Below are 23,782 nucleotides of genomic sequence, written 5' to 3' on the forward strand. Positions count from 1 at the left end.
AACACTCCCAAACTCTTGTGGTATTTCCAAAGCATCACGCTGGTTTCTGTATCCTCCCCCCATCACTCATCCTTAAATTAAACCTGTGAGAATATCTGGCAGTCACTCCAATGTGACCTGCAGCCGCCATACTGAGATGACGGGACCGCACGCACTGATACTACAATATCTTCAGACCGGGGCGCGCGGGGCGCACACTGCTTATCTGAGGAACGCGACACTTTCACCGTCCGGTGTAAAAGTCACTTTGAGTCAGACAGGACCTGCTGCAAAGGTAACACTTAGCCTAATGCATTTATTTTCCTATTTGCTTTAATACAGCATCACTGTTATTTAAAGGCTAAGCAGCATTATGAAACAATACTTCTCCAAATAAGGCTCGACTCGGATGAAAATTAGCCTACTTAATTTCACTAGCGCATATAGAATTTTTAATTATTCCAATAAGCTATATTTCACTTTGTAATGTTAATAATTTATCACATTGTTGAAATAAAATAGGCTAGAAGGCGAATATTTGTAAGAATAAGAAACATTAACTAAGCTATGTAAGGAGGAAATGCTCTTAAAGGTCTGGTGACAACAGGCTGTTGATAAGCTACCATATCAATACCGAATAAAAAACTGAAACTGATAAAAAATAATATGAAAATTGAAAACGATCAGTCGCTTATTTTTGCATCCAGACTGGTGTTATTCTGTGGAATAAGCTTTGTTGAATAGGGGTAAAAAAAAAAAACCCAAAAAAACAAAAAACGCATGCCCTACATTTCTAGAAACATCTCCAAAGTGCCGCATTCTCCCAGCACCCCTAAACACCCTAAAATAATCCTCCTCTAAGCCTCTCGCCCGTGCTCATTTTCAGACATTTGCTATTGCTATAACGGTAAAGTCAGTCCTGACACCTGCATATAGGTCATCTATAGGCACATGGAGCTAAGTGAAGTTATGTCGGTCTGTATGGTAAACATGCATTTGACACATTATGGTTCTGTTGAATTAAATCTCCTGGTAATTGCCGCTTCAGTTTGTGTCTGGGTGACAGAAACCTTCTACTGAGCAATTTTTCATTGAATAACCGTTTATAAAACGTCGAAATTGTTACAGACGTCCAGGCTAAAAGTGAAAGTAGACGTCTGCGTCTTAGACTATCTTCTGGAGTATATGACAAAAATAAGGCACTATCTTGTACACATGGACTTATTTGGTGCATATATTTGATATTTACAGCTGTTTATGCATTGTTTAATGTATTTACTACTTGTCTAAAACTGGGCTCTACATTGCCAAGAAGGTCATGGGCTATATGAGAGATAAAGCACAGACATGACGTTGAAATCACGTGTAGAGCCCAGTGGGATCTCTTTTTTTTCTTGCATCCCATCCCATCGTCATCTAATGATATTCTGTTGACAGAAGTGAAAATGGCTGAAGACATTAAAGCCAAACTGGAGAAGTACCGCACTGCTCCCTTTGACGCCAGATTCCCCAACCAGAACCAGACCAGGAACTGCTGGTCCAATTACCTGGGTAAGACTGCGCGTCAAGGTCAAGGCATTCAGCTGGTTCCCTTCATGTGATATTCTCATATTTGGAAATGAAGAGAGAAAAGTTAAAAACCATAAAGAGATGCTGTGTTTACTAGATATGAATAATAATCTAAAATATGCAGGTCAGGTGAATTAAAGACTCTATTTTTTTTAATTAACCTTTATTTAACTAGGCAGGTGGGTGTGTTAGTGTGCACTATGGTATATGATAGTAGGCTATATGATGTATATGCAGTGTGTATATGATGTAGTATGGTACTTAGTGATGTATGTATTTTAGGGCTGCAACTAATGATTATTGTCATTATCGATTAATCAATCAATTTTTTTTACGATTAATCAGTTAGTCTATAAAATGTTAAAAATAATGACAAATGCCCATCACAAGTTACCACAGCTCAAAGTCTTAAAACTGCTGACTTAGTCTGACCAGCAGCCAAAAAAAAGACACCCAAAGTCATTTTATAATGATATGAAACAGAGAAAAGCAGCAAATCTCAGTATTTGTGAGGCTGCAACCAGCAAATGTTTGGTATTTTTACTTAACTAAAATGATTACTCAATTATCAAAATTATGATCGATCAAATTTTCTAGTAATCGACTAATTGATTGATATAATAGCACGTAAAGCCCTTTGAGACATGCTTATGATAAAGTGCTATATAAATAAACATGACTAGACTATATAATCAAATAATATTAACTAGATATTATTATGCCATAATGCTTCAAGCCAGGGAAAACTTGTTGCAGTTTATAAATCTGTCAGCTCTCCTAAGATCTTTGAAGGTGTTGACCTCTGACCCCTGAGCTGGATATAATCCAATCTGAGGAGATTTCTTAAGAAGTGACAAGACCCTTCCGCTTGACTCATGGACGGAGGTCATGGACTGTTTTCATATCCATTGTTGTTGCTCTATTTTCAGACTATCACCGCTGCCAAAAAGCCCTGGACGCCAAGGGAGTGGACACCGCCCCCTGCGACTGGTACAAGAGGGTCTACAAGTCACTCTGCCCCATGTCCTGGGTAAATATGTTACGCTTCTGAACTTTGCATTGTTTTCCAAAAAGACAGAGACAGTCACTTTAATAGTAAAATGTAAATGTGGGCTGAGTTTGTTCAGCTGAGGTCAAAACAACCTTATCGGTCCAAACATTCCTGAGTCTTCCTGAGAATCAAAACAACATCGAGAGTTTCATTCCAAAATGAGAGATTCCCCTTTGGAATAAATGAATGCTCTCTCTGACCAAAGGATTGTTGGCATGAAAGTAATAAAGCCTAATATGGGTTATTTTGAAGCTCTGAGTCATTTTAAGATGCGTGCTCATACAATAGTTTATTATTAACAATAAAATCATCCATGTTTTTGAAATATTTACTGCTGAGTTTCGGGTAACGTTTTGATTTCCAAAACAGATATACACTGTTTCCTTCATATCCTTTATATATCAGTGGGCATTGCATGATGTGTGGTCTGTTCCACAATACAGGCTCTTAAAAAGGGTATAATAGGGCGTCACCTGTTTCTCATTACCATAAATACAAGGTTCAGTGGGGAAGATTCAATTAAAGAGTTTCATTCCACATTGGGACAATCCCCCTTCTCTTAAAGATGATTGCTGGTATAAAAGCATATTTTATTGTCTATTGAAGTTATTAGCCAACCAAAGATCTTTTCTTCCAAAATACTAACACTGTTGAGGATATTGACATATTGGCAAATGAATTTCATAATAGATATATAGCGTTTTTTAATTAAATTCTTCAATTGCATGTCAATAAGTTTCCTTAAGGACAAGATACAATAACTTAATTTTTCCCTTCAAAGCTTTTTTTTGACACTTTCTGAGCCTTTAGGAATTACATTTTAGTGACCTATATTAAATAATTCTTAAAGTGACAGTGTCTCTTTAAGCAAATCAGCTGGAATAAACCAAACAAATATGAACATTCAAGAAAATAGCTAACAGTGACTAATAATATTCGGATTTCAAAATGTTTTCCTCTGCATTTCTGCCCCTCAGGTCCAGAAATGGGACGACCAGAGAGAGGAGGGGACCTTCCCAGGAAAAATCTAACACTGCCGTCTCCAAAGCTGTTGGTCTCCAAAGACTTGATCTCTACTGCTAAATGTTTGTATAAGTGGTCGGAGCAGGAAGCTCCTCCACTACCTTTCCTCTACTGCTGCTCTGGAATCAGAGCACAAAGCAGCTGAATCATCATTCCTTTAAAAAGACTAGAATTGTACTGCAGATTCTGCATTAAAATGTCTCAGGCAAAGTTTATGGAGATCAAGCATCCCTTGTCTTTTTCTCTCAACATTGGGTAGTTGAGCTGGATAAAGTTTATGCATTTATATTATGAGGAGATCATTTCTGTTGGTATCATTCGAAATATATCTCAACTGAGGACATAAAACCTCAAGTCTGAACATACAGGCCTAAAGCACCGGGCTTACAGTTAAAAAAATGACTAGAAATGTAAACCAACAAGTAAGAGTTCATCTTTTTCAGAAACTTTCTTTTATTTATTCAAATATACCTACATCAAATATACACATATTTAAACAAGATTAGAAAAATAATTAAATATTTTAAACACAGAATGTCAAACGTACAATAATAGCCACCACCACACGGAGCGGGACTGAGATACGGAGTAATGACTATTGTTGCTGTCAGACATATTGAAATTAAATACATAAAACTGCATTTCATATACAATTAGATTCCTCCTGTCATATGCAAGGACTTAAAGAGTATGAAATAGGTTATATTGTGGCTCAATGAAGCAGTAAATCTTCTCAAAACACAAATGTCTAACATTTTTAGTTGGTAACCTCAGCCGATGCTGAGGAGACTGTCCCATGCAACAAAATAATACAGAATATAGCTTGTACAACACCAACTACTAAGTATTATAGTGAAGGTAGAACCAGATTTCATCCCTTTTTAAAGATAATTCTCCATTTGAGGTATGTCAACAGTGTTTGCATATTAGAAGTTGCCTGTTAGCTACTCAAAATCCAAACAAAACTGGTAAATTTATCCTTTCGATTTCCAACCAAATTATTGAAACTGCTTTACAGCTTCAAGAAATGTTTGTCTCCAAAAATCAATCCTCTATAGCAACTTCAATAAAGGTCACTTGGATAGCAAACAAGTCTTTCTACCTGATGCTGAGAAGAAAAAGTTGTACTTGGAAAAAATATTTTGATACCTAATTTAGGAGTGCCAAATATACACCCGAAAGGAAGTGTAGAGTCTGTGAATAGCCAATGTAGCCTAGTACAGCTGTAGTCTTTATTTTAGTCAAGCTAAAATGTACAAAAATCTGCCTATTGTACTTTATACAACTACATGGGTAACACTTTAGCCATTAATATAAATCCTCCAAAAGGTGAAAACCTCTTTGGAACCACTTGCTCCAAATAAAACCATTAGGCTTTGTAATATACAGTATTAGCCAACAGATATAAATTATTGATAGATATAAATTAGTGTCTGGCACTGTCTGCATAGCATTCTGATTGGTTGGTGCACACTGCCGGGTGTGTCAGTCAGTTTTCATAGCCATTAGGCTAGGGGCTATCATAAATCGGCTAGGCTCATACGTGGATAAAACTCATCAATAAATGTAGCATCGACCACATCTCGACGAGAGAGTGTACTCGTGTGGCCCTGGAGCTTATCTGTCAGAATCTACGCGCCACAAGCAGCATTTAAGTACGCAGCACAAAAGTCACAAGTAGCAGCCACAGATATAGTGATTAGAACTAGGCACGATAATAGGGCTGATAGACTGCAGCCTCACAGGTTTACCCTGGCACTGTGGGAGGGAGGACAGGGGCTACGATACGGGTTCTGGATAATATATCTGTGGGTGGGTCTACACCGTGAGAGACAGGGGAGCGATCCAACCAGAAAGTGGAATCCTGTGGGTGTGTGCAGACCCACTGTGTTCTGTGCAAGCTCTGTCCTCTTCGGGGGGGACCTCGTCACCCAAAAGCATTTCACCGCCAGGGTGCAATTCTGAACCATGGCAAGTGGCTGTTGGAGCGTTTTCGGATTGTTTTTGTAAGGGAGGCTCAAGGCTCAGAGGTCACCCACCACAAAGTGGGCTGAAACAAGTCAAAGCTCCGCCCCTACAGTTCTGCTCCCTTTGTACAAACAGTGTGACTTGCATCCATGTCTGTCTGCTCATCAGTCAGTCAGTACCTCCTCTTTCCATGCTTCCCAGTGTCAGTCATGCAGGTTTTAGGCCGAAGAGCTGCAGTGAGGGAGAATAAACAAGCTTTTAGTTAATGAATGAACATTAGACTCAGACTGTTTTATTGATTGACGCATTACACTTTTAAAACTAATAAGTCATAAAAAAGCACTCTGAGCATCCATCCAGGACAAATTGTTTAGCTCACCTGGATCTGCTGTCTGCTTCTTCTTGTTGTGATGGACTATCTGATTCTCATTGGTCATCTTCACATCCTGGTCCTCCACATAATTGCTGCAACACAACAAGGAAGGGAAGACACAGCAGTTACGCTTTAGTAAATCTGCTGCCACACCTATCTAGCCACGCCTATGGAAAGTTGGAACAGGGAACGACACAAAATGGAGGGCTGATTGACAACAAAGCTTGAAGCCAGCAGGTCCAGGCCTTGAGACCAAAGATGGAGCTAGAGAGACAAAGAAGGAGGAAGGAAGGGAGGGAGGAGAGATTGGGGGAGCCAAGCTGTGGGGTGAGGGTGTGGGATGGCTGGGGGACATTCGGAGGCATTGGAGGAATCTTCAATACAGGGATCGACCACAAGGGGGTGCTGACACAGGGCTTTCAGGGCTCTTACTCACTGTTGGTGGTGTCTGCTGCCACGGGGGCTGGAGTGGAGAAGAGCACAGCTCCGTTCAAAACAACTCTCTATTTGGGGTGATGGGGTTTATCAAACCCACTATATCAATCAACCACTGTCTCCAAATAGGATTGAGATACTTCCAGTGAGAAAAAAATAAACTCTTGAGCTGTATGCACAATGTCCAAGACTCTCTAAATCCAGTAAGGATTTAGAGGATTCACCAGAGGTTCAGCCTATCATGGGTCTACAATGTGTACCAAAAATGTAAGACAACATGCGTGACAAGATATAGAAAGGATGCAGGGCCAATGAGCAATCAGTATTTTTTTTTTGCAACAGGCAAAACGTGTGCAACCAGTCAGCCATGTAACCAGGCAGCCAATCATGTGTCTATGTCTGAATCAAGCCTCATGTGTCCTGAAATGCCCGGGTACCTGATGACGGTGTTCCTCTCACGGTGGGCGATGTAGGCGTTGTCAGTGAAGAGGATGGTGTGGTACGGCACCACCGGGTCACAGGTCGGCAGAATGCCTCGTGCCACATGGCTGACACTGTCCAAGATGCCATTATACACCAGGAGGTCGTCCACGAGCAGCTACACACACACACACACACACACACACACACACACACACAGAAACAAGGATTTGCATGCCTGACGTCCAAATGTAAAAAAAAAAAACGTGATTTTCTGGCTCACAGCAGACAAGGAGGCTCACCCCAAACTCCTTCACTCCTCTCTGTGGTGTCTTGGAGTAATTCCACAGCTTGATCATGGACACTGTCACCGGCTGGTCAAATATGATGTACACACGGTTCACCTATGTGACACACAATCAACACACTCAAGGCAAGTAGGGCGGACACTTTCATCTCAGTTACTTGTTCTTTCTCCTTCTCTCTCTCTCTCTCTCTCTATCACACACACACACACACACACAAACAAACACACACACACATCCTCACCAGTCCAGGCAACACCGGGGCAAGCCACATGTGCCGTCCATCATGGGTGCTGTTGACTCCATCTACCAATTTATCTGGAGTCCTCACGTCACCATTCACACTGTCCAGTACGTTCACACTGTCTGGGAAAGCAGCGATGTCTAGGAGACGCAACGTTGAGGAATTCAAATTGAATACTCTTCAGCTACAGCTCTTACCAGCTATTTACCCCCTGGGCCAATCAGTAACAAGATGAATCATCCTTTCGAGTTTCATCAAAATCGGACTGGTGGCGTAGCAGTTATTATGGCCTTTCAAAGTTTGAAGTTTTGACCTTTAATTATGGCTGTCCCATCAATCAGATTTTAAACGTCATAACACAGTGCCAAAATGCATCCCTTCAAGTTTAGTCAAAAATGGACCAGTGGTGTCTGAGATATTATTTTTGAGTTAAAAATCTTGAGTAGGGCCCCATTAGCCCCAATCAGTGTTATTTTTTAAATGCTGCATCACGGTGAAAAGAAGCATCATGCCTCCAAGTTTCGGGGTGAGTTATAATAATGAGAATATTCATTATTTGTTTAGGTGTCTCTACTAAGATCTGAACTCTATCCTTTAATGGATTTGCACGATGAAAACCCAACCGAGCAACAACAGGATTTTGATGAAATGCAAAAGATTATATGCGTATATTCTAGTTTGTACGGAGAGTTCCATGAGGATTGGTGTTCACTCTTTAAAGAGGATACTGTTGTCACTGAGATTGATCTTCTCGTGGTTCTGGTCGTAGAACTCGAGGCCGTTGAGGCCGATGTAGTAAGGGTCTCCCCAGGTTGTTAACAGCTGCAGCTGGAAGATAACTGGCAGGGTAAAGGTCAAGGACAATGTGACATGGAAGACATTGTATAGCTATCAAGACGTCAGAGCCTTGTCTGTCAAAAACATCAAAACAAATCCTCTTTTTCCATTAATTTATGGGACAAAGGTAATTTTTCAACTGACAAGGCACGAACAGACGCAAACAAAGCTGTCAAAACTGTTAAGTCAGTGTATGAATGGTGCCATAGAAGAAAGGATACACCCACAAGGCATGATGGGGGCTTCATAGTCCATGCTGGCCTGCTCTTGTTTCTTAGACCCTCCTCTGATTTAGAGAAGACAGAATTACAGTTGAGAAGATGCAGTTCTCACAATATCTCATAGTAACAGTACAAATAAATCCAAATCCTGTCCCTACTTGTGCGAGTAGTCCTCGGCGCTGTTGCTGTCGGTGGGCGTCTGGAGGAAGTCGATGAAGAGGATCTCCTGGGCAAAGTCAAAGTGGCAGTTGCCTGGTCCTTTCCTGATGAGGAAACCCTCCGCTGGGGAGATGGCAACATCGTCCATGAACACGTGGATCACCTTCACCTGGAGCAGAGATGAGGGGATGAAAGGAGACGAATGAGATATCATTGTATCACAGATAGTGTGCAATCTTGTGTACAAAGCCTTTCTTGTTGAATGTAAGAACACATTGTGGTATTACTGAAATTTAATGCAATTTAACCGTATGCCAATCTTGCACGTAAAAAATGAAAATGACTATCCTCGGTACCATGAAACTAACAGGATGAACTGCCTGTTAGGTCATATAGTATATCAAATAAACAAAAGCAGAGTTTGCACACTGGAAGCTGCTCCCAAGGTGTAGAAAATGATTAACACCTGTTGTGATGTTTCGAGTTCAGTGCAAGCTTGTGGTGTTAATAAATGCATACACCTTGGGATCAGCTTTCAGAGTGCAGACTCTACTTTTGTCTTATGTTTAGTATTCTGTCTGGCACATGGTTAAAATTGGCATGTGTGTTTTTATCGGCTCGTATCTATTGAAAACCACCAAGGGATCTCTGGCTCGATCTATTACTCTTGTTCTCAAAAACCCTTCTCTTAAAACTGTCACAGTTATTTACAGCTCTGGACATCAACTGTTCTCTCTTGTATCCCACCACGACCTCACACTCCTCCATATTTTTATGATTCATTAAAGGGCACATGACCCTTGGATTACATCACTCTGCTGCGTACAAGCAAAACTAGCTTACTACATTTAGTCGATTCATTAACCATCATGCTCTTAGAAATATATTCAGGTGTTAACAAAAAGACTGATCTTGTGAAATATTTGCTATTGTGAGCTATTGTACAGAATGGTGTATAGCTTGTTGTATGTTGTATATGTTGTTTATTATTATCATTAAGTAAAGGGAACTTGCAGAGATCTCCTGTAACAATTAAGAAGAGTGTCTCACCCCTCTGTACGAGTCCTCTGGAGACTTGTTGTAGTTCCACACACGGAGTCCAGCAATGGTCTGGGCTGTGCTGAAGGTGACGGTCAGGGTGTGGGGCTCTCCATAGGAGAAAGGGATCAGCCACATGTGCTGGTCATCTGTGGTGATGTTGTGACCGTCTATAAGCCTGGGTAAAGAAAGTACACATCTCAACACTGAAGACTGCAACAAACAGAATAATGATCTGATCCAGATCAGGATTATGACGGCAACAGCAAATATTATTAGCTTGTCTCTGGCATCAGGGTGAAGGGAGGAAGAGAGTGAGTGTGAGACATGGTGAAGAAACTCACACAAAGACAGCATAGTGGGAAAACAGGTGGAAAGGTGATTAGAAAGTGAAATCTTAAAAATAGGGGTATTTGTTATTAGGGCTGCAACGATTTTCGATTAGTCATTTAGTCTATAAAGTTTCAAAAATAACACAAGTTACAAGATCCCAAAGTGATATCTTCATATCACTAACTTAGTCAGACCAGCAGCCAAAAGAAACCCAAAGTATTTTGTAATGATATGAAACAGAGAAAAGCAGCAAATCTCAGCATTTGTGAAGCTGTAACCAGCAAATGTTTGGTATTTTTACTTGATAAATGACTAAAACTATTAATCGATTATCAAAATTATAATCGTAGTCAATTAATCGACTAATCGTTTCAGCACTACTTGTTATATTTGTGTTGTTATAGTTGGTAGTAGTTTAGCTCGAGCCTTTCATTCCTTACTATTGGTTGCTCTTGGAAATTAAGCTTATTCTAGTATTGTGCTGGTTGTAAGCCAATTTGGGTAACAGCACCAGCTAAATGCCTAAAATGTGTGTGTACGTGAAATCTAAATGTATTAAGAAATGTAAGCGCTCACATAGAACATGGCATCACACGTACTTATCAAGAGTCCGTAGGTCCTGTCCGTACTCAGGCAGGTCGTTGACGTCCCGGGGCGAGGCAGCCATCATACTGAGGTCCAAAGGTAAACTCTCTCCCTCCTTCCCCACCACCTCCAACCCTGTCAGACCCAAGTAGTGGGAGTCTCCCCATGTCAGCACCAGCTCTAGTCTAAGGCCTGCGGTGGAGGGAGACAATCACATGATCCAGTCATTGTAAAGTCAGGTTCTATGGATGAAAAACAGCAGTACCCACAGCTAAACAATAAGAGCCAGTTGTTTACTGTGTCTATACAGTAAATGTGAAGATGTGATGATGACAGGGTTATTTTTACATAGAGCCATGTACTCACACTTTCCAGTGTACATCCCAGGGATTTGCTCCATGTTCTCTTCAGACTGGCTCACAGTGGGGTTTAGCTGGAGTTTCAACTGAGAGGACATGCACTTATCAGAAACGTAGTTGTATTACACTAACTTGTTGATGCCCTGATGGTTCCTTTCCTCATTATTACTCTGGGTTTCTACACAATTTTGTTAATGAAATTCGATAATTTTTCCATGATCATTCCATGACATAGTGAAAAATACATGACCAATACTTGTCAACATCTGTGTTCACATGTTAAAGATTTTTGTTGAAGAGCTGGTTTGAACATCCCGGGTCTTGATAAGTACTTCAATCTACCAGCATCTGACTTTGATGTTTAACATTAAGCAGTTGAGAAAATAATATTATAAATACATTTCCAAAACTTGTCAAAAACTTTTTGAATGCCTGTACTTACAGTGAGGTCTTCCTCTCTGAAGCCAGCCTGTGTGAAGGGTCTTTCCTCTCCCTCTCCATCAGCGGTGCGGGGTCTCTGCAGCTCCTCCTCATACACCAGGCTCTCGGGACCCTCACCCTCGCTCTGGAAGGTTTCATCATAGCGAGACATGGCCTCCAGGATCTCATCATCAGTGGTGAACAGGATAGTGTCCCCAAACTGGTCCAGTCCTGGGGCAACAGTGGAGAAATTAAAAGTAAACTAGCAGTAGATTTTGTAACAGAGGTTCTCTATGCAAAATGTTGGTAAAAAACATTTTATGTGAAAAAGGTCAGCTGATCAATAACACACAAAGGGCAATAAAAACTAGAAAGCCTGTTCTATTCAGCTACCTCCAGACAGGGTCCCCGAGGCCTTGGCGATCTCGCCCCTAAAGATGCACCTTCCGTCCAGCAGCATCTCCACCTCCTTCACCCCTCGGAAGGAGTGGATGCGCGACTTGTTGTAGTTCCACACACGGATCATGGCCACATGGTGGGGAGCTGCAAAGTCCAGGAAGATGACGTGGCTGCGGCCTGGAGTGAAAGGGGCCAGCCAGAGGTGCATGTCGTCCTGGGTGCGGTTAACCCCATCGATCACGTTGCTGACCACGCGCGGGTCCTTGCCGTAAGCCGGGAGAATGTTGATGTCTGGAGGGTCGGCGCGGATGTGAGAGGGCCGGAGGGGCTCTCCACTGGAGCTGAACACCTCTAGGCCGTTGAGGCCGACGTAGTGGCGGTCGCCCCAGGTGGACAGGATGTTGATGACCAGCCTTTGGCCCTGGGGTAGCACCGGGATCTCAAACTCTTCCTCCCGCTCCGTGGATGGATCGTCCTCGGGGTCTTCACACAGGCCCCCCTGGGGTGCCAGGGAAGAGAGTGGGCTCCTGGGTGCTGTGGAGGGGTTCACTAGAACTGTGGGTGGGCCACGGCCCTGGCGCTGGAGGAACTCGTCAAAGATGTCACCCTCGAAGCCCATGTTGGAGATGCGTCCGCGCTGGCACTGGTTGAACTTGGTGAGGGAATCCCAGGACTCCATGAGGGTGTCATCCTGTTGGCTGCGTAGCTGGGCCCGAGGGGTGCGCTGCCTCCTGTTGGTGGTTACCAATGACATCGGCTCCTCTGGGGGATACACAAACATAGATGACCTAGATAAGAAACTGATGAGGCAAAGGGAATAAGGGAATATTTGACAATAAACAGCCTTTACATTTATCACTGAACACCGAACACACAAAAAACACACAAGTTAGTACCTTGTGAGATCCTAGACTAAACATTGCATTTCTGTCCAGTTTTAAATTTCATAAATGTTCAAACCCATTTTATATCACCAGTGTCTGTAAAGACACCTGCCCCCACCTGTGACAAGTCAAACTACTAATGATCACTTCCCTTGTGTTTTCAACTGTATGTTAAGGCAAGAGATGGCCTTGTATAATCTCTCTCTCTCTTCATCTCTCTACGTGTGTTTGAGCCTGGAACAGCCCCTTAAGTCTGGTAGTTCATTTGCCTGTAGTCTGGGAGATCAAGGGATTATAATGGAAGAGGCAGTCAGATTTGTAATATGGCAATCCGCCCGCTCCATAATCTCATTTAGAGCACAGCAAAAGATCTCTAGAGATGCAAATTTCCTTCATGTTTCAGTTTAAAAAAATCCTATATTTTAAAAGATACTGAGTGACAAAAACAAAGTTAAATGGCAGAGGAGAGAGAGAAACAATGGGAATAGCTGCTCAGTATAGGGACTGTAGGGACTTATTAAACTACACAATATGAATAGTATTCCATTCATCCTTCAACCAGTCCAACTATGAGATAACTGCATCTAATCAAATCAAATTAACATCCGAGAGAGTAACTGCAGGACCCAAGTGTTCGGTTCATATAGGCGGCCTGTGGCAAGAGGCGTATGAAACCACATGACTAGAAAAGCACCCACTGATGTAAAACAAACTGACATGCGGTGACCAAAAAATCCACCAGAAGCTCTAGCCAAAGGTAATGTCGTTGAGGAATCATGATATATTTGATCAGTCTAATTCTTCCTGATTCATTGTGTGAGCATTACTCACTAGAGTTAGAATATTAAATGTAGTATAACTCAGATATTATAATATGGAATTGGGAAGTGTGATAGCCAATTGCACAAAATAAACCACAAGGGAGAAATAATTAAGTATATTTCGGCATGATAGCCCACACATGGCAGGTAGCAGCCTCGCCTACCAGTGTTTGAGAGTGCAGCAGCTCCAAGGTGTTGCTCCTCTGTCTGTCTGGCGGTGACTGCAGTGTTTCGGACTGAGCTCCTGCGTCCGCTGATGGGCCGGTCTGACCTTTGCTCCCCAAGCTCCTCTAGCAGGTCGCAGCCCAGCTCCAACGAGTCAGCCTTCCACTGACTGCCATTCACTGTCCTCTCCATCCCTCTGCACACCCGGCCTGGGTTACAAGACAGCTCCGGGAGCATTGAAGAAGAGGAGGCTGAAGGGGCTTTGGGCTCCACAGAGTGCTGAGGCACCAGCCACCGGGGCCTCTCCCTCTCCCTGTTGGCCTCGCAGCCCTCGGGGGCTCCTCTATTCAGGGGCTGCAGCCACTGGGGGGCCACCCGGCAGGAGGAGGGCTGGGTGGTGACTGTCTGCTCCATGGGTGCTGGCAGCTGCGCCGGCTGCTCCAGCTGCTGCCTGAGAAGGAGGGGTTCTTCTGAGGCAGACAGGTCAAAGGAGTTCCTTTGAATGCAGGAGTGCAGGGCGGAGGAAGAGACCGGTGCTGGTGAAGGAATGATGGGTGGTAGTGGTGTATGTGATTTGTCCTGCATGTCTATCCTAGCCTGGCCTCGCGCTTCTGATGGCCAGGGATTCGAACTGTGGTCCCGCTGGATGCTGCTGCCCTCCAGACCCTTCCTGTCATCATGGCGCTGGGGGCTGGCACCCCACAGACTGTGGCCTGAAGACACGGGGCTCGGAGAGAAGGACTCTGACACCTGAAATGCCTGGAGGTCAATGGTGGTGCTGTAGTCAAAGACCTGGTTGCCACAGCCCTTCTCTAGCTCGCCTTCGAACACCAACGTGCTGTTGAGGTACAGCTTTACATGCCGTGCGCCAATGTCCAGCTCCTAAAAAAGAAACACCGCATCCATTTACCTGCACCCTTAAATTTACAGTCATGTTCAAAAGTTTGCACACCACTTCACTTTGAGCACTTACTTTTGTGCGACAAACTACCCAATTATTTGAGATTGAATATGTAAGATTCAAATAAAAGAAATATGTAGTGTGCAAAAGGATACACACCCTTGTTGCATTTTGGGTTAAATGGTGCCACAGGAAAATAATTAACATTTCACATTATAACTCTAACAGTAATTTGAGTTCAAAATGGTTCTAATTGAGCTTTTTTGCCAATGAAAACACAGGGAAACACAAGCACCAAACACAAACGGAAAAGGTGAGATGCAAAAAGTAAATCCGTTGATGCTGGAATCAAATACAAGAAATCAAACAGGAAACAATGGAGCATCTTTATGTAAACCTGCCATTGGTTATTTTACCTATTTCTTACATGTAGAGTATGAACTCGTCAACCTAGCAGTAAGTAGCCTTCCCACAGACACAAAGTCGTGGCTGCCATGGAGCGATGGCTAAAGCCCAACTCAAATCTCCTAGATCCTCTAGTCAGTAAATCACAGTGGACCTGCAGGTTAGACAGCTCCTTACCTTACAGGTTCAGGCACCCATTCACAATCCAATACTCATGATGCATGTAGTTCTATACTGTTACAGCCAGCCAGAAAGAGACTCCATCATGGGGTCTTTGTACCCCTCTATGAACAGCAGTGAGGGCGAGAGGCAGCAGCCCAGGTTTCCCCTAACACTAATCCTCCGGGGCTAATCTCTCACTGTTCCACATTTGGACCGACTGACTGGCAGCTCAGCCAGCCACTGCTTAAAGAGAACCACACCCCCGATGCAACCACGCCAATACGGTCACCCCTCATCACAGTGACTACACACAGCGTGTTGGATTTATGCGCTCGCCTGATACAGACAGCTAAACGTTGAATAATCTCTGAACTCGAGAGAGAGAGAGAGAGAGAGAGAGAGAGAGAGAGAGAGAGAGAGAGAGAGAGAGAGAGAGAGAGAGAGAGAGAGAGAGAGAGGGGATAATCAAAAGGATGTGTGAAAAGGATTGCACTTGTGTTGAACCAATGAGTGAAATTGAACTTATGTAACATTTTACAGTTAAACTTCATATAAACCCTAGTGCCACCCTCACAAAATAACCAAAATATCAAGTACTAACATTGAGGCTTCTGTTGTAGTTCCAGATTTTGATGCGGGATATTCCAAAATCTGTGGAGCGCTCCGTGTTCCTGATGATGAAGTAAAGCTGGATGGGGGGATGGAACGGACAAGTCCACATGTGACGCTCCTTGGTGGTCTGTCAACCCAAGCGGATAAACAAAAACAATCAGCATAACTCTGGCCACACTGGAATTATTTTAAGCCCACCTCGATAAAATGATTATACATGTAAACTCAGAGAACAGTGCTTGGTTTGGTAACTCGATGAATCTCACTCTGGGTTCCTACACAATTAGGTTCCTACAAAATATCGGATATGAGTTTTAACTGAAAATATTATGGCTACAGCTTATTTCCAAATGTTTGTGTAATGGACTGAACCATTCAAAACCTAAACAATAGAGTTGTAACATTTTCCAGTTGACTTGCTACTTGCCCCTATTCCTTTCCTCCTGCTACCGGACACACATTTTCCTCTCTGGCTATTCAACACTGCCTCTGATGACTGGTCTCTGATTCATCAACAACTGATTAGGGGGACTTTGAACAACTAAGTGTATTGAGTTTGTTTAACAGATAGTGTGCAAAAGGGAAAATAGCTTAATAGATTCTGTAGTTTATAATGTTCAAATCATAATTTAAGATTTTATTTGATTAATTGTGCAGCTCTACCAACAAGCAGCAATCATCAAAAAAAAACCTCAGCCTTCTGTAGTTTATATATAACTAATGTTGAAATCAGAATTTCAGATTTGATTTGATTAACTGTGCAGCCCTACCAACAAGCAGCAACCATCGAAGCCAGCAGAGACTCACCTTCGCCTTGCCGTTGACCAGCGCTCCCAGATTCCCGGGATAGTCGGCGTTCCTGATGTCGAGGTCGTGAGGCGACACATAGAGCTTCTTGTTCCTGGGGCAGAAGAACTGCAGCTCAGTCAGCCCCACCTGCAGAGCGCTCCCCCAGTTTGACAGGATCTCCATGGTAACGTACAGTGCGGGTGTCACCTCCGCCGAGGACCGCCTTCTCTGCAATGACAACACAAACATGCCATTACTTATCACAAGCACTTCCTTGTTGTGGCTTAGAAATGACTTGTCTTCTGCCGCACCCAGCAATGTTGGGAGTTATTCATTCTGAATTGTGACACTCGGTCTGTCATGACTCACCGGCTGCATGTTATTGTCTGTTTTGACAGACTGAGGGATTTCGTACACAGGGCCAGCTTCAAGGTTCTCCAAGGCTTTCAGTAGTTTCTGTTGTTGCCTGTACAGAAGGATGACACCCTCAGTTCCGTTGTTTTATTTATCGTTGACCTTGATGTCAGTGGGGAGGGAGGGCTAAACATTGGGCTAGCTCATACCAACATTGACAATTAATTCTTCAACGTTAGTGGGTGTACATGTCATAAATTTCTGTTCTATTTAGTTTCTGGGAGACACAATTACTTTTGTTCCTGCATTGCCTTCCCAGGAAGTACAGAATTAGCACGAGTATCTGGTGTCTGTGCACAGTAATATGTTTGTGTGTTTAAAATGTCATAATGTCCGTATACCTGGGGCCCATGAGTGTGATTCTCTGCATGGCCTTGGTGACACCGTTCTCATCCTTGTCACGGCTGTTGTCATGCAGCGAGCCATTCATCATCTGGTGTCCCCTGCCCTGGATGAGGAGGAAGCAAAATGGAAGAGTCAGCAATAAATAAGCTTTTAGATTAGGGTTTACATGTAAGCCAAATCCAGGATGCTGTCACTGTGTCAAATCTAGAGCACATATATACTGTATGTATAGAGCTATGGGAGGACACAGCAAAGAGAGATTTCTACGCAGAGGCTATGGGTTTTTCTAGTGGTACTGGATGACAAGTCGACAATCACCTTATGTCCTTGATCACCATATAAAAAAGCATGCACAAAAAGGCAATAAAAACAACTGTTAACAGTAGAAAACATCTTTTAAATAAGTAGTGGCCCTGGGTTCAGTAAAGGTGGGAGGCAGTCGGACCGTGGTGCGGCTGAAGGGCTCGGGGCTCCGCAGGGGGCTGTTCTCCCTCTGGATGGCCTGGTGCACCTTGCACGCCATCTCCTCCGGGTCCCGCTCCTCAAAGGAAGCCTTCCTGCTGGCTGACAGGGGCCTCTCTATCCAACTCCTGGGCCCTGAAGGAGGAGACAGACATCTTTTAAACAACACACATGCACTTAACTGTGCAACATCTATAGTGACTATTTTCATAGGGCATTCAGAAATGAGAAATCCACGATTTTTAGACTGCATCCTCTATATTTTACAGATACTGAATGACGTTCAGGTAATAGCCACATTAATTGCAGTGGTACGCCATGCTAATAAGGTAAAGACTTACTCTGACCGTCCCTGCTCTCCTTTGAAGGTGGCCTATCCAATGTTTTGCTTTTCATCAACATAGGCTTGGTGGGTATGTAGGTCTCAATGTTGTCTTTCCTCTTGGCGGACAGAGAGCGTTCAATCTTACGACCTGAAACATGGAGAAAAAGAACAATCTGTGTCTCAGGAATAAACTACGGGACATTTCCAAATAAACTTGAGAATAGTTGTCTCTTAATTCCATTGTGAATAGATCTGAAAGAACATGAGCATAAAAGGGACATAGTCTTTCTTCCTCCCACATGTGCTGACTAACCCAGGACTTGCATTTTGTAGAGACAGCTAATGTACTTGCCTTTTCTCCTTGACTGCAGGTCAATGCTGATGAAGCAGATAGTGAGAGGAGATAGAACCACTCTGGACAATTAAGACTCGCCCTAAAATCAATAAGGAATTTCTATATGGCAGAGGATGCTGAAGCCTACCTTTAGGCGAGGGTCCAAAGTCCAGCACAATGAGGTTTGCTGAATCGAAATGGCTGTGGGTGCCGCTGGCTCGAGGGTGATGATGGGAAGAGGAGGAGATGGAGGAGGTCTTGCTGGAAGAGGGAGGCAGCCCCAGCTCCTCCAGACTCTCGGTGCTCTCCTCCCTCTCAATCTGCTCCTCCACCCACTCTTCGTCTGACTCCTCCCCCGCTGAGCCACGGCTGCTCCGGCGCATGCTAACCTCCAGGCTCCGACGCAAAACCTAGTTTATAAAGGTCAGCGTTAATACACACATCAGCTCACACATTTGTAAATGTAAGATCCGACCAACACACACACACACATGCATGTTGACAGTTCAAGCATGCCCTGATTTATGGATGTGCCGCTGAAAAAAACATCATAAATGAACACCTGGGATCATGCAACAAAATTGTGATGATTCACTACATCTCATGCAAGCCTGACAAGATGAAATAAACCGTGTGCATATTTCTTGCCCTCACCTTCACCTCCTCAAGGTTGAGCAGCACCTTCTCACTGTGCTCGGGATTCACTTGACCTCCTCGGCTGTCGGCCCTGGAGCTGAAGGAGCGCGACACCTTGCAGGTGTCCCTCGGGGAGCGGGGACTGCGGGGGGAGCGCGGGCTGGAGCTCTGCATGAAACACCAGTGGACGGATAAAGGGAGATGGCAGAGATAGAGAGAGAGAGAGATGCTAAATCGTACAGACAGCTGCATCTGACACACAGCCCCTCCCCCAAAGAACACCCACACACAGGCCTAGTAGGCATTGTTTTGTCTTCACTCTACCTCCATGTCTATGCTTTCAGTAGGCTCAAAATCATCAGAGTAACACGTTTCCGGGAATACTCGCAAACTTGGTCCTTCCTCTGCTCGAATTCTGACAGAATCCTGCATACATGACAAAAGAGCGAAACCTTAGTAAGTGTGTTTGCTTTGGGAAAAATAGAAGTGTTTTTTTTTTTGATAGACCAAAATCAAGGATTAAAAAATGCTCCAGAAACAAGAAGCCTCTACCTGCACCCATTCTCTCCTCTGGACTTTTCCTGGGGCAGTGCAGCTCCTTTTTCCAAGGGTTTGCTCCGGATCACGGCCACCGTCGGCTAGCTGGTGGGCGCCACTTCTAGAGGCATCTGCAGATGAGTCACAGCACAAAACATGAACACATGAGCAGCGGCACGGCAAAGTATTCCCTCAGAGGAAAAGGAACACACAGTCACATACACAGATGGTCCAGAGCACATACAGGAAGAACAAAAAACTGGCTGCCAGTTACAACTGTCACTATCATTTATTCAGTGGCACTGGGCACAGGATCATGCCATGCAAATTACGGGATGGTGGTCATTAGCTGGTGCCACGCCGAAAGCAACAATAGGGTATCTTGGAATTTAGTCTACAAATGACTGAGTATTCAAGAACTGTGTTTCCACCTGCACAATAGAGAGGTAAAAAATGGATGAGCTCTTATATAAGAGCTTTCAGTTTTGAGTGTCTGTAGGTTTATTTTGGTCCGGCAGCAGCGTACCAGCTGTGTGTGCAGGCCTCCGAGCAGGTGGGGAGGTGAGCGACTTGTGGTTGGATCTCTTGGGCTGCTTGCTACAGGCTTCAGCGTTGGCTCCGTTAAGATAAATGGAAAAGCCCTGCTCCAGCTGTTCCAACTCAATCTCCCTGGGGTCTTTGACTTTAAGGCGCTTTAGGATCCTGAGGGGCACAAGCACAGACTAATAACCACCTCTGCAAATACAGATGTATAAATGACAATCTGAAAATCCGAATAGCACAGGTAAATGACAGCCAAAATCAAATTTCAGGATTCACAAACATAGGCATGAGAAAGCATCACATATTTGCAAGCTATTTAAACTTCAAAAACCCCACAGCACTTCGCACACTCATCTCTCTTCTTTCAGAGCAAGGAGCCAATCAAAGTCTCCTATTAGGCAGCACTGACAGTCAGGGAAGAGTATCTCCTCTGTGAAATCCAATCTGTCTCTCCCCAACACCCTGTGCTCACACTTCACCTGTTTTTGTGCTGGAGGGCAATTAAATATTCATCCAGAGTCTCTTCCACGGCAGAGGCAAGCTTCCCTCCTTGGCACGTCTTACTCTCCTTCAAGAACAAGCAAGTGTACACACACACACACACACACACGCAGAGACACACACATACACATACACACACACACACACACGCACAGACCAGCCCAATGCAGAGTCAGCAAAGCCTACATAAGCTGTTTCAGGAGCATAGACTGTGTCACAATACATCACACTGTTGGACAGGTATTCACATTCACTATGACAGTATGAGTACATGTCTTGAACCACAGGATTACACTCAGTACCCACTTTATTCGCACACCACCACCACGTTTATGCAAGCAGCTTTCTCCTCCAGACAGTGAGTCATGTATAAATAAAGCATCGGCATAACGCATGCAGACTGGATGTTCAGTCACTGTTTAACTACATATTAGAATGGGCAAGACACGTGATTTATGCAGCTTTGAATGTGGTATGATCTCTGGAGCCAGATGCACCGGTTCGAGCATCTCAGAAACAGCCGCCTTCCTGGGATTTTCATGCACTACTGTTTCCAGAATTTACTGAGAATGGTGGAAGGAACAATGTTTTCTTGGGAACACATTCGGGGTCTTAGTAACAACTGAGCATCACTTGAACGCCGCAGCATACCTAAGCATTGTTGGTGACCAGGTGCATCCCTTAATGACCACAGTCTATCCTTTTTCAAATGGTTAATTTCAGCAGGATAATGTACCATTGTCTCAAAATGGTTACAGGACAATGAGAGACCAGATCTCAACGCAATCTTTGGGATGAGGTGGAACAGGATGTTCGCAGCATGAATGTGCAGCTAAAAATGTGCAGGAACTATTGGATGCTATTGACTCTGTATGGACCGAGATCCCTGTGGAACATTTCCAGCACCTTCTTGAATCCATGCCTTGATGAATTCAGGCTGTTCTAGAGGCAAAAGGGGGTCCTACCTGGTACTGGCAAGGTGTAGGTAATACAGCGGTTACTGAGTATATATGAGAAGAACAAGTACTATTATTACATCTTGCATAAATGTGTTCTTGCACAATACCTTAAAACATAGCCCACTAAAAATAAATGACAATACAATGACAAACATGATGCAAAACAGTGACAATGTCATAGTAAGGAGAAAGTGACTGACAAACATCTGACCATTTGCGCTTTAAAGCCACACTAGGCAAGCTGTTTTTGTAAAAATACATCTGTCACATCAGCCTAATTACCAAAGTGGGGATAAAACAGAGACAATCCTCCAGTCCCACCTAATTAAGACGCTGTCCTTTTGCCCTGTTTGCCCAAATAAAACTCTGGTGTCGGATGTGGTCACCGGTGGGAGAACTACTCTGCCCACAGGAAATAACTAATCACAACTTGAGTACAAAATACAAAATTGTCTGGTAAGCAGCAGTAAGGAGTGCTCCGTCCAGAAAAGGCTGGACTCACCAACATTAGATCTTTTGCCTTTCTCATCCCTTTGGTATAAAGCAATCACAGACCTGCCGGGTTGGTAAACATGAGCGTGCTGTGTGCAGTTTACTGACATCATGTTACATGTTTTCTGGGTATTCAAATAAACAGTTTTCAAACAGTTACCTCTCACTGCTGTATGGAGCTGCCTATGTGTAAAGTTGCCTAGTGCAGTTTTAACAATTGGTGAAAGAGCTCCAGATAACAAGAAATGCAAAAGCTTTGGCGTGACCCTCACAGTTAAGAGAATGTCTCCAGATTGCATTGTGGGCTCATGGGTGCTACAGTAACTACACTGTCCTGGGCTGGATTAAAAACATCAGATGTCTGCTTCCTTTAGTCGTAAAATGTTGGCCTTGGCCTTCAGTCAGTGATGAATCACACAGATGAGGGTTTCTTGGAAGGAACATCAATTGTCGACGAAATACAGTCACTCATGCCATTCCATACTATAGGCAAATAAATGACACCATCATGCAGGAAGAGCAAGAAATCACAAGGCCTCTTACTTAGTTTTACAGGCCAACTAGGCTACAGCATCTGTCACTGACAGGAGCAGAAATGAAGCAAGGAAGGTTAAGAGAAGAGTAGAGAATACTTATTAGTGACACAGTACATTGAAATACTGAATGACAGATGAAAAGCTATTCTAAGGCATGGCATGCATTGTTGCAATTATTGCCCTGAAGATTAGGAGACCTTCATGACGGTGTTACATGTCAGGTTAAATGACAGGATAGACAATCTTTCAATTCATCATGCATCCAGCACTTTTTGTGGGCTACAGAAACATTGCTAAAAGAGCTGATGTATACAAAAAGACACCTACACTTACCTCGTTATCCATTGTGGGGCTGCAGATGATGGTGCTCATACAACCCTATTCCACATTTTGGACAGGGCCGACCGTTCCTCAAAAAAATCATTGGAACCTGCGTTGTATTGGTTCACCACTGCAAAAGTAAATACATGAATACCCCACGTTTACTCACCTGTGACATGAAACCAATATTAGCACATTTTGTATGTTGCCCCACCCGCAGCAGGATTCTGTCGTCCCGCAGGAGAAAACCTACAATCCGCGGACTGTTTCCAGGCCTAACTTTAACCATCTGGCTGGCAACATTTTCGTCAAACCTTTCGTTTGAAATATCTTAACGTTAACCTGGGACTATTAATACAGGGAGTGCACATACGTATGATATCTGGATTTGAATGCCATTATTAACACGCTATCCAACGTTGACGTTAATGCTAGTGGCAAAATGTTTTTTCTTGGTTTGCTTACATTGGCTAGCTAACGCGTTTAGCTAACTTCCAGTGCATTTAACTGTTATAGTATTCAGACAGTTTACAGAGAGTAGCTACGTTAACTAGCAAGCTAACAGTTAGCTGGCTAACGTGTGAACCAATTCAGCGTTAACATTAACGTTAATAACAAACTGAAAAGCTAACTAGCATGTAGCTAGTTAATATTTGCTCACAATAAAGCTAGCTATTGTTTTAATCTCCTCGCCCACCTTCGACAAAGAAAGTCTTAATTACTGTTGGGAAAAATACTTACTGTCCGGATAATTCCCTACTTTGTTATTATTAGCTTTGTAATTATGTCGCTAGGTGTCATCTCATGTGCCCTGTGTGTTGATAGTGTTGGTTGGTTACCAGGCTGGCCGTCCACCAATGGAGAAAGCCGCTTCAGAGTCAGACACACCCCCGGTCCTGCTCTCTGGCCGCAGCTCCAAA

General features: G+C 43.5%; 2 protein-coding genes across 2 annotated transcripts; one reads left to right on the forward strand and one right to left on the reverse strand.

The window, feature by feature from the left end:
• The first annotated feature begins 143 nt into the window (after positions 1–143).
• On the forward strand, positions 144–3,835 carry cox6b1 (cytochrome c oxidase subunit 6B1). Its single transcript, XM_071525261.1, has 4 exons — positions 144–274; positions 1,417–1,530; positions 2,478–2,578; positions 3,577–3,835. The coding sequence occupies exons 2-4, from the start codon at positions 1,425–1,427 to the stop codon at positions 3,628–3,630; spliced, it is 261 nt and encodes an 86-aa protein (XP_071381362.1). The 5' UTR covers positions 144–274; positions 1,417–1,424; the 3' UTR covers positions 3,631–3,835.
• Positions 3,836–4,094: 259 nt separating this feature from the next.
• Positions 4,095–23,669, reverse strand: LOC139648976 (katanin-interacting protein). Its single transcript, XM_071525259.1, has 29 exons — positions 23,604–23,669; positions 22,875–22,992; positions 20,533–20,621; positions 20,037–20,212; positions 19,526–19,641; positions 19,298–19,399; positions 18,992–19,141; positions 18,486–18,747; positions 18,020–18,151; positions 17,662–17,813; positions 17,213–17,319; positions 16,827–16,923; positions 16,476–16,685; positions 15,658–15,795; positions 13,588–14,470; positions 11,713–12,480; positions 11,342–11,550; positions 10,907–10,985; positions 10,555–10,732; positions 9,635–9,800; positions 8,584–8,753; positions 8,426–8,490; positions 8,096–8,206; positions 7,368–7,507; positions 7,121–7,222; positions 6,836–6,996; positions 6,400–6,426; positions 5,970–6,055; positions 4,095–5,821 (listed from the first exon to the last, which is right to left on the reverse strand). The coding sequence occupies exons 2-29, from the start codon at positions 22,911–22,913 to the stop codon at positions 5,763–5,765; spliced, it is 4,974 nt and encodes a 1,657-aa protein (XP_071381360.1). The 5' UTR covers positions 22,914–22,992; positions 23,604–23,669; the 3' UTR covers positions 4,095–5,762.
• Positions 23,670–23,782: the final 113 nt, after the last annotated feature.

This window comes from Centroberyx affinis, unplaced genomic scaffold (assembly GCF_046629955.1).
Source record: "Centroberyx affinis isolate AG114_WGS23_722 - 3 ecotype Tasmania unplaced genomic scaffold, CSIRO-AGI_Caff_v1 ptg001278l_1, whole genome shotgun sequence".
NCBI classification, from domain to species: domain Eukaryota; kingdom Metazoa; phylum Chordata; class Actinopteri; order Beryciformes; family Berycidae; genus Centroberyx; species Centroberyx affinis.

Coding starts and splice junctions, on each gene's coding strand:
- cox6b1 (XM_071525261.1), top strand. CDS start 1,425: ATGGCTGAAGACATTAAAGCCAAACTGGAGAAGTACCGCACTGCTCCC. Junction 1,531..2,477: donor CTGCTGGTCCAATTACCTGG/GTAAGACTGCGC, acceptor CTCTATTTTCAG/ACTATCACCGCTGCCAAAAA. Junction 2,579..3,576: donor CACTCTGCCCCATGTCCTGG/GTAAATATGTTA, acceptor TCTGCCCCTCAG/GTCCAGAAATGGGACGACCA.
- LOC139648976 (XM_071525259.1), bottom strand. CDS start 22,913: ATGAGCACCATCATCTGCAGCCCCACAATGGATAACGAG. Junction 16,686..16,826: donor CAGACAATAACATGCAGCCG/GTGAGTCATGAC, acceptor TTGTCATTGCAG/AGAAGGCGGTCCTCGGCGGA. Junction 7,223..7,367: donor CCCCGGTGTTGCCTGGACTG/GTGAGGATGTGT, acceptor TGTGTCACATAG/GTGAACCGTGTGTACATCAT.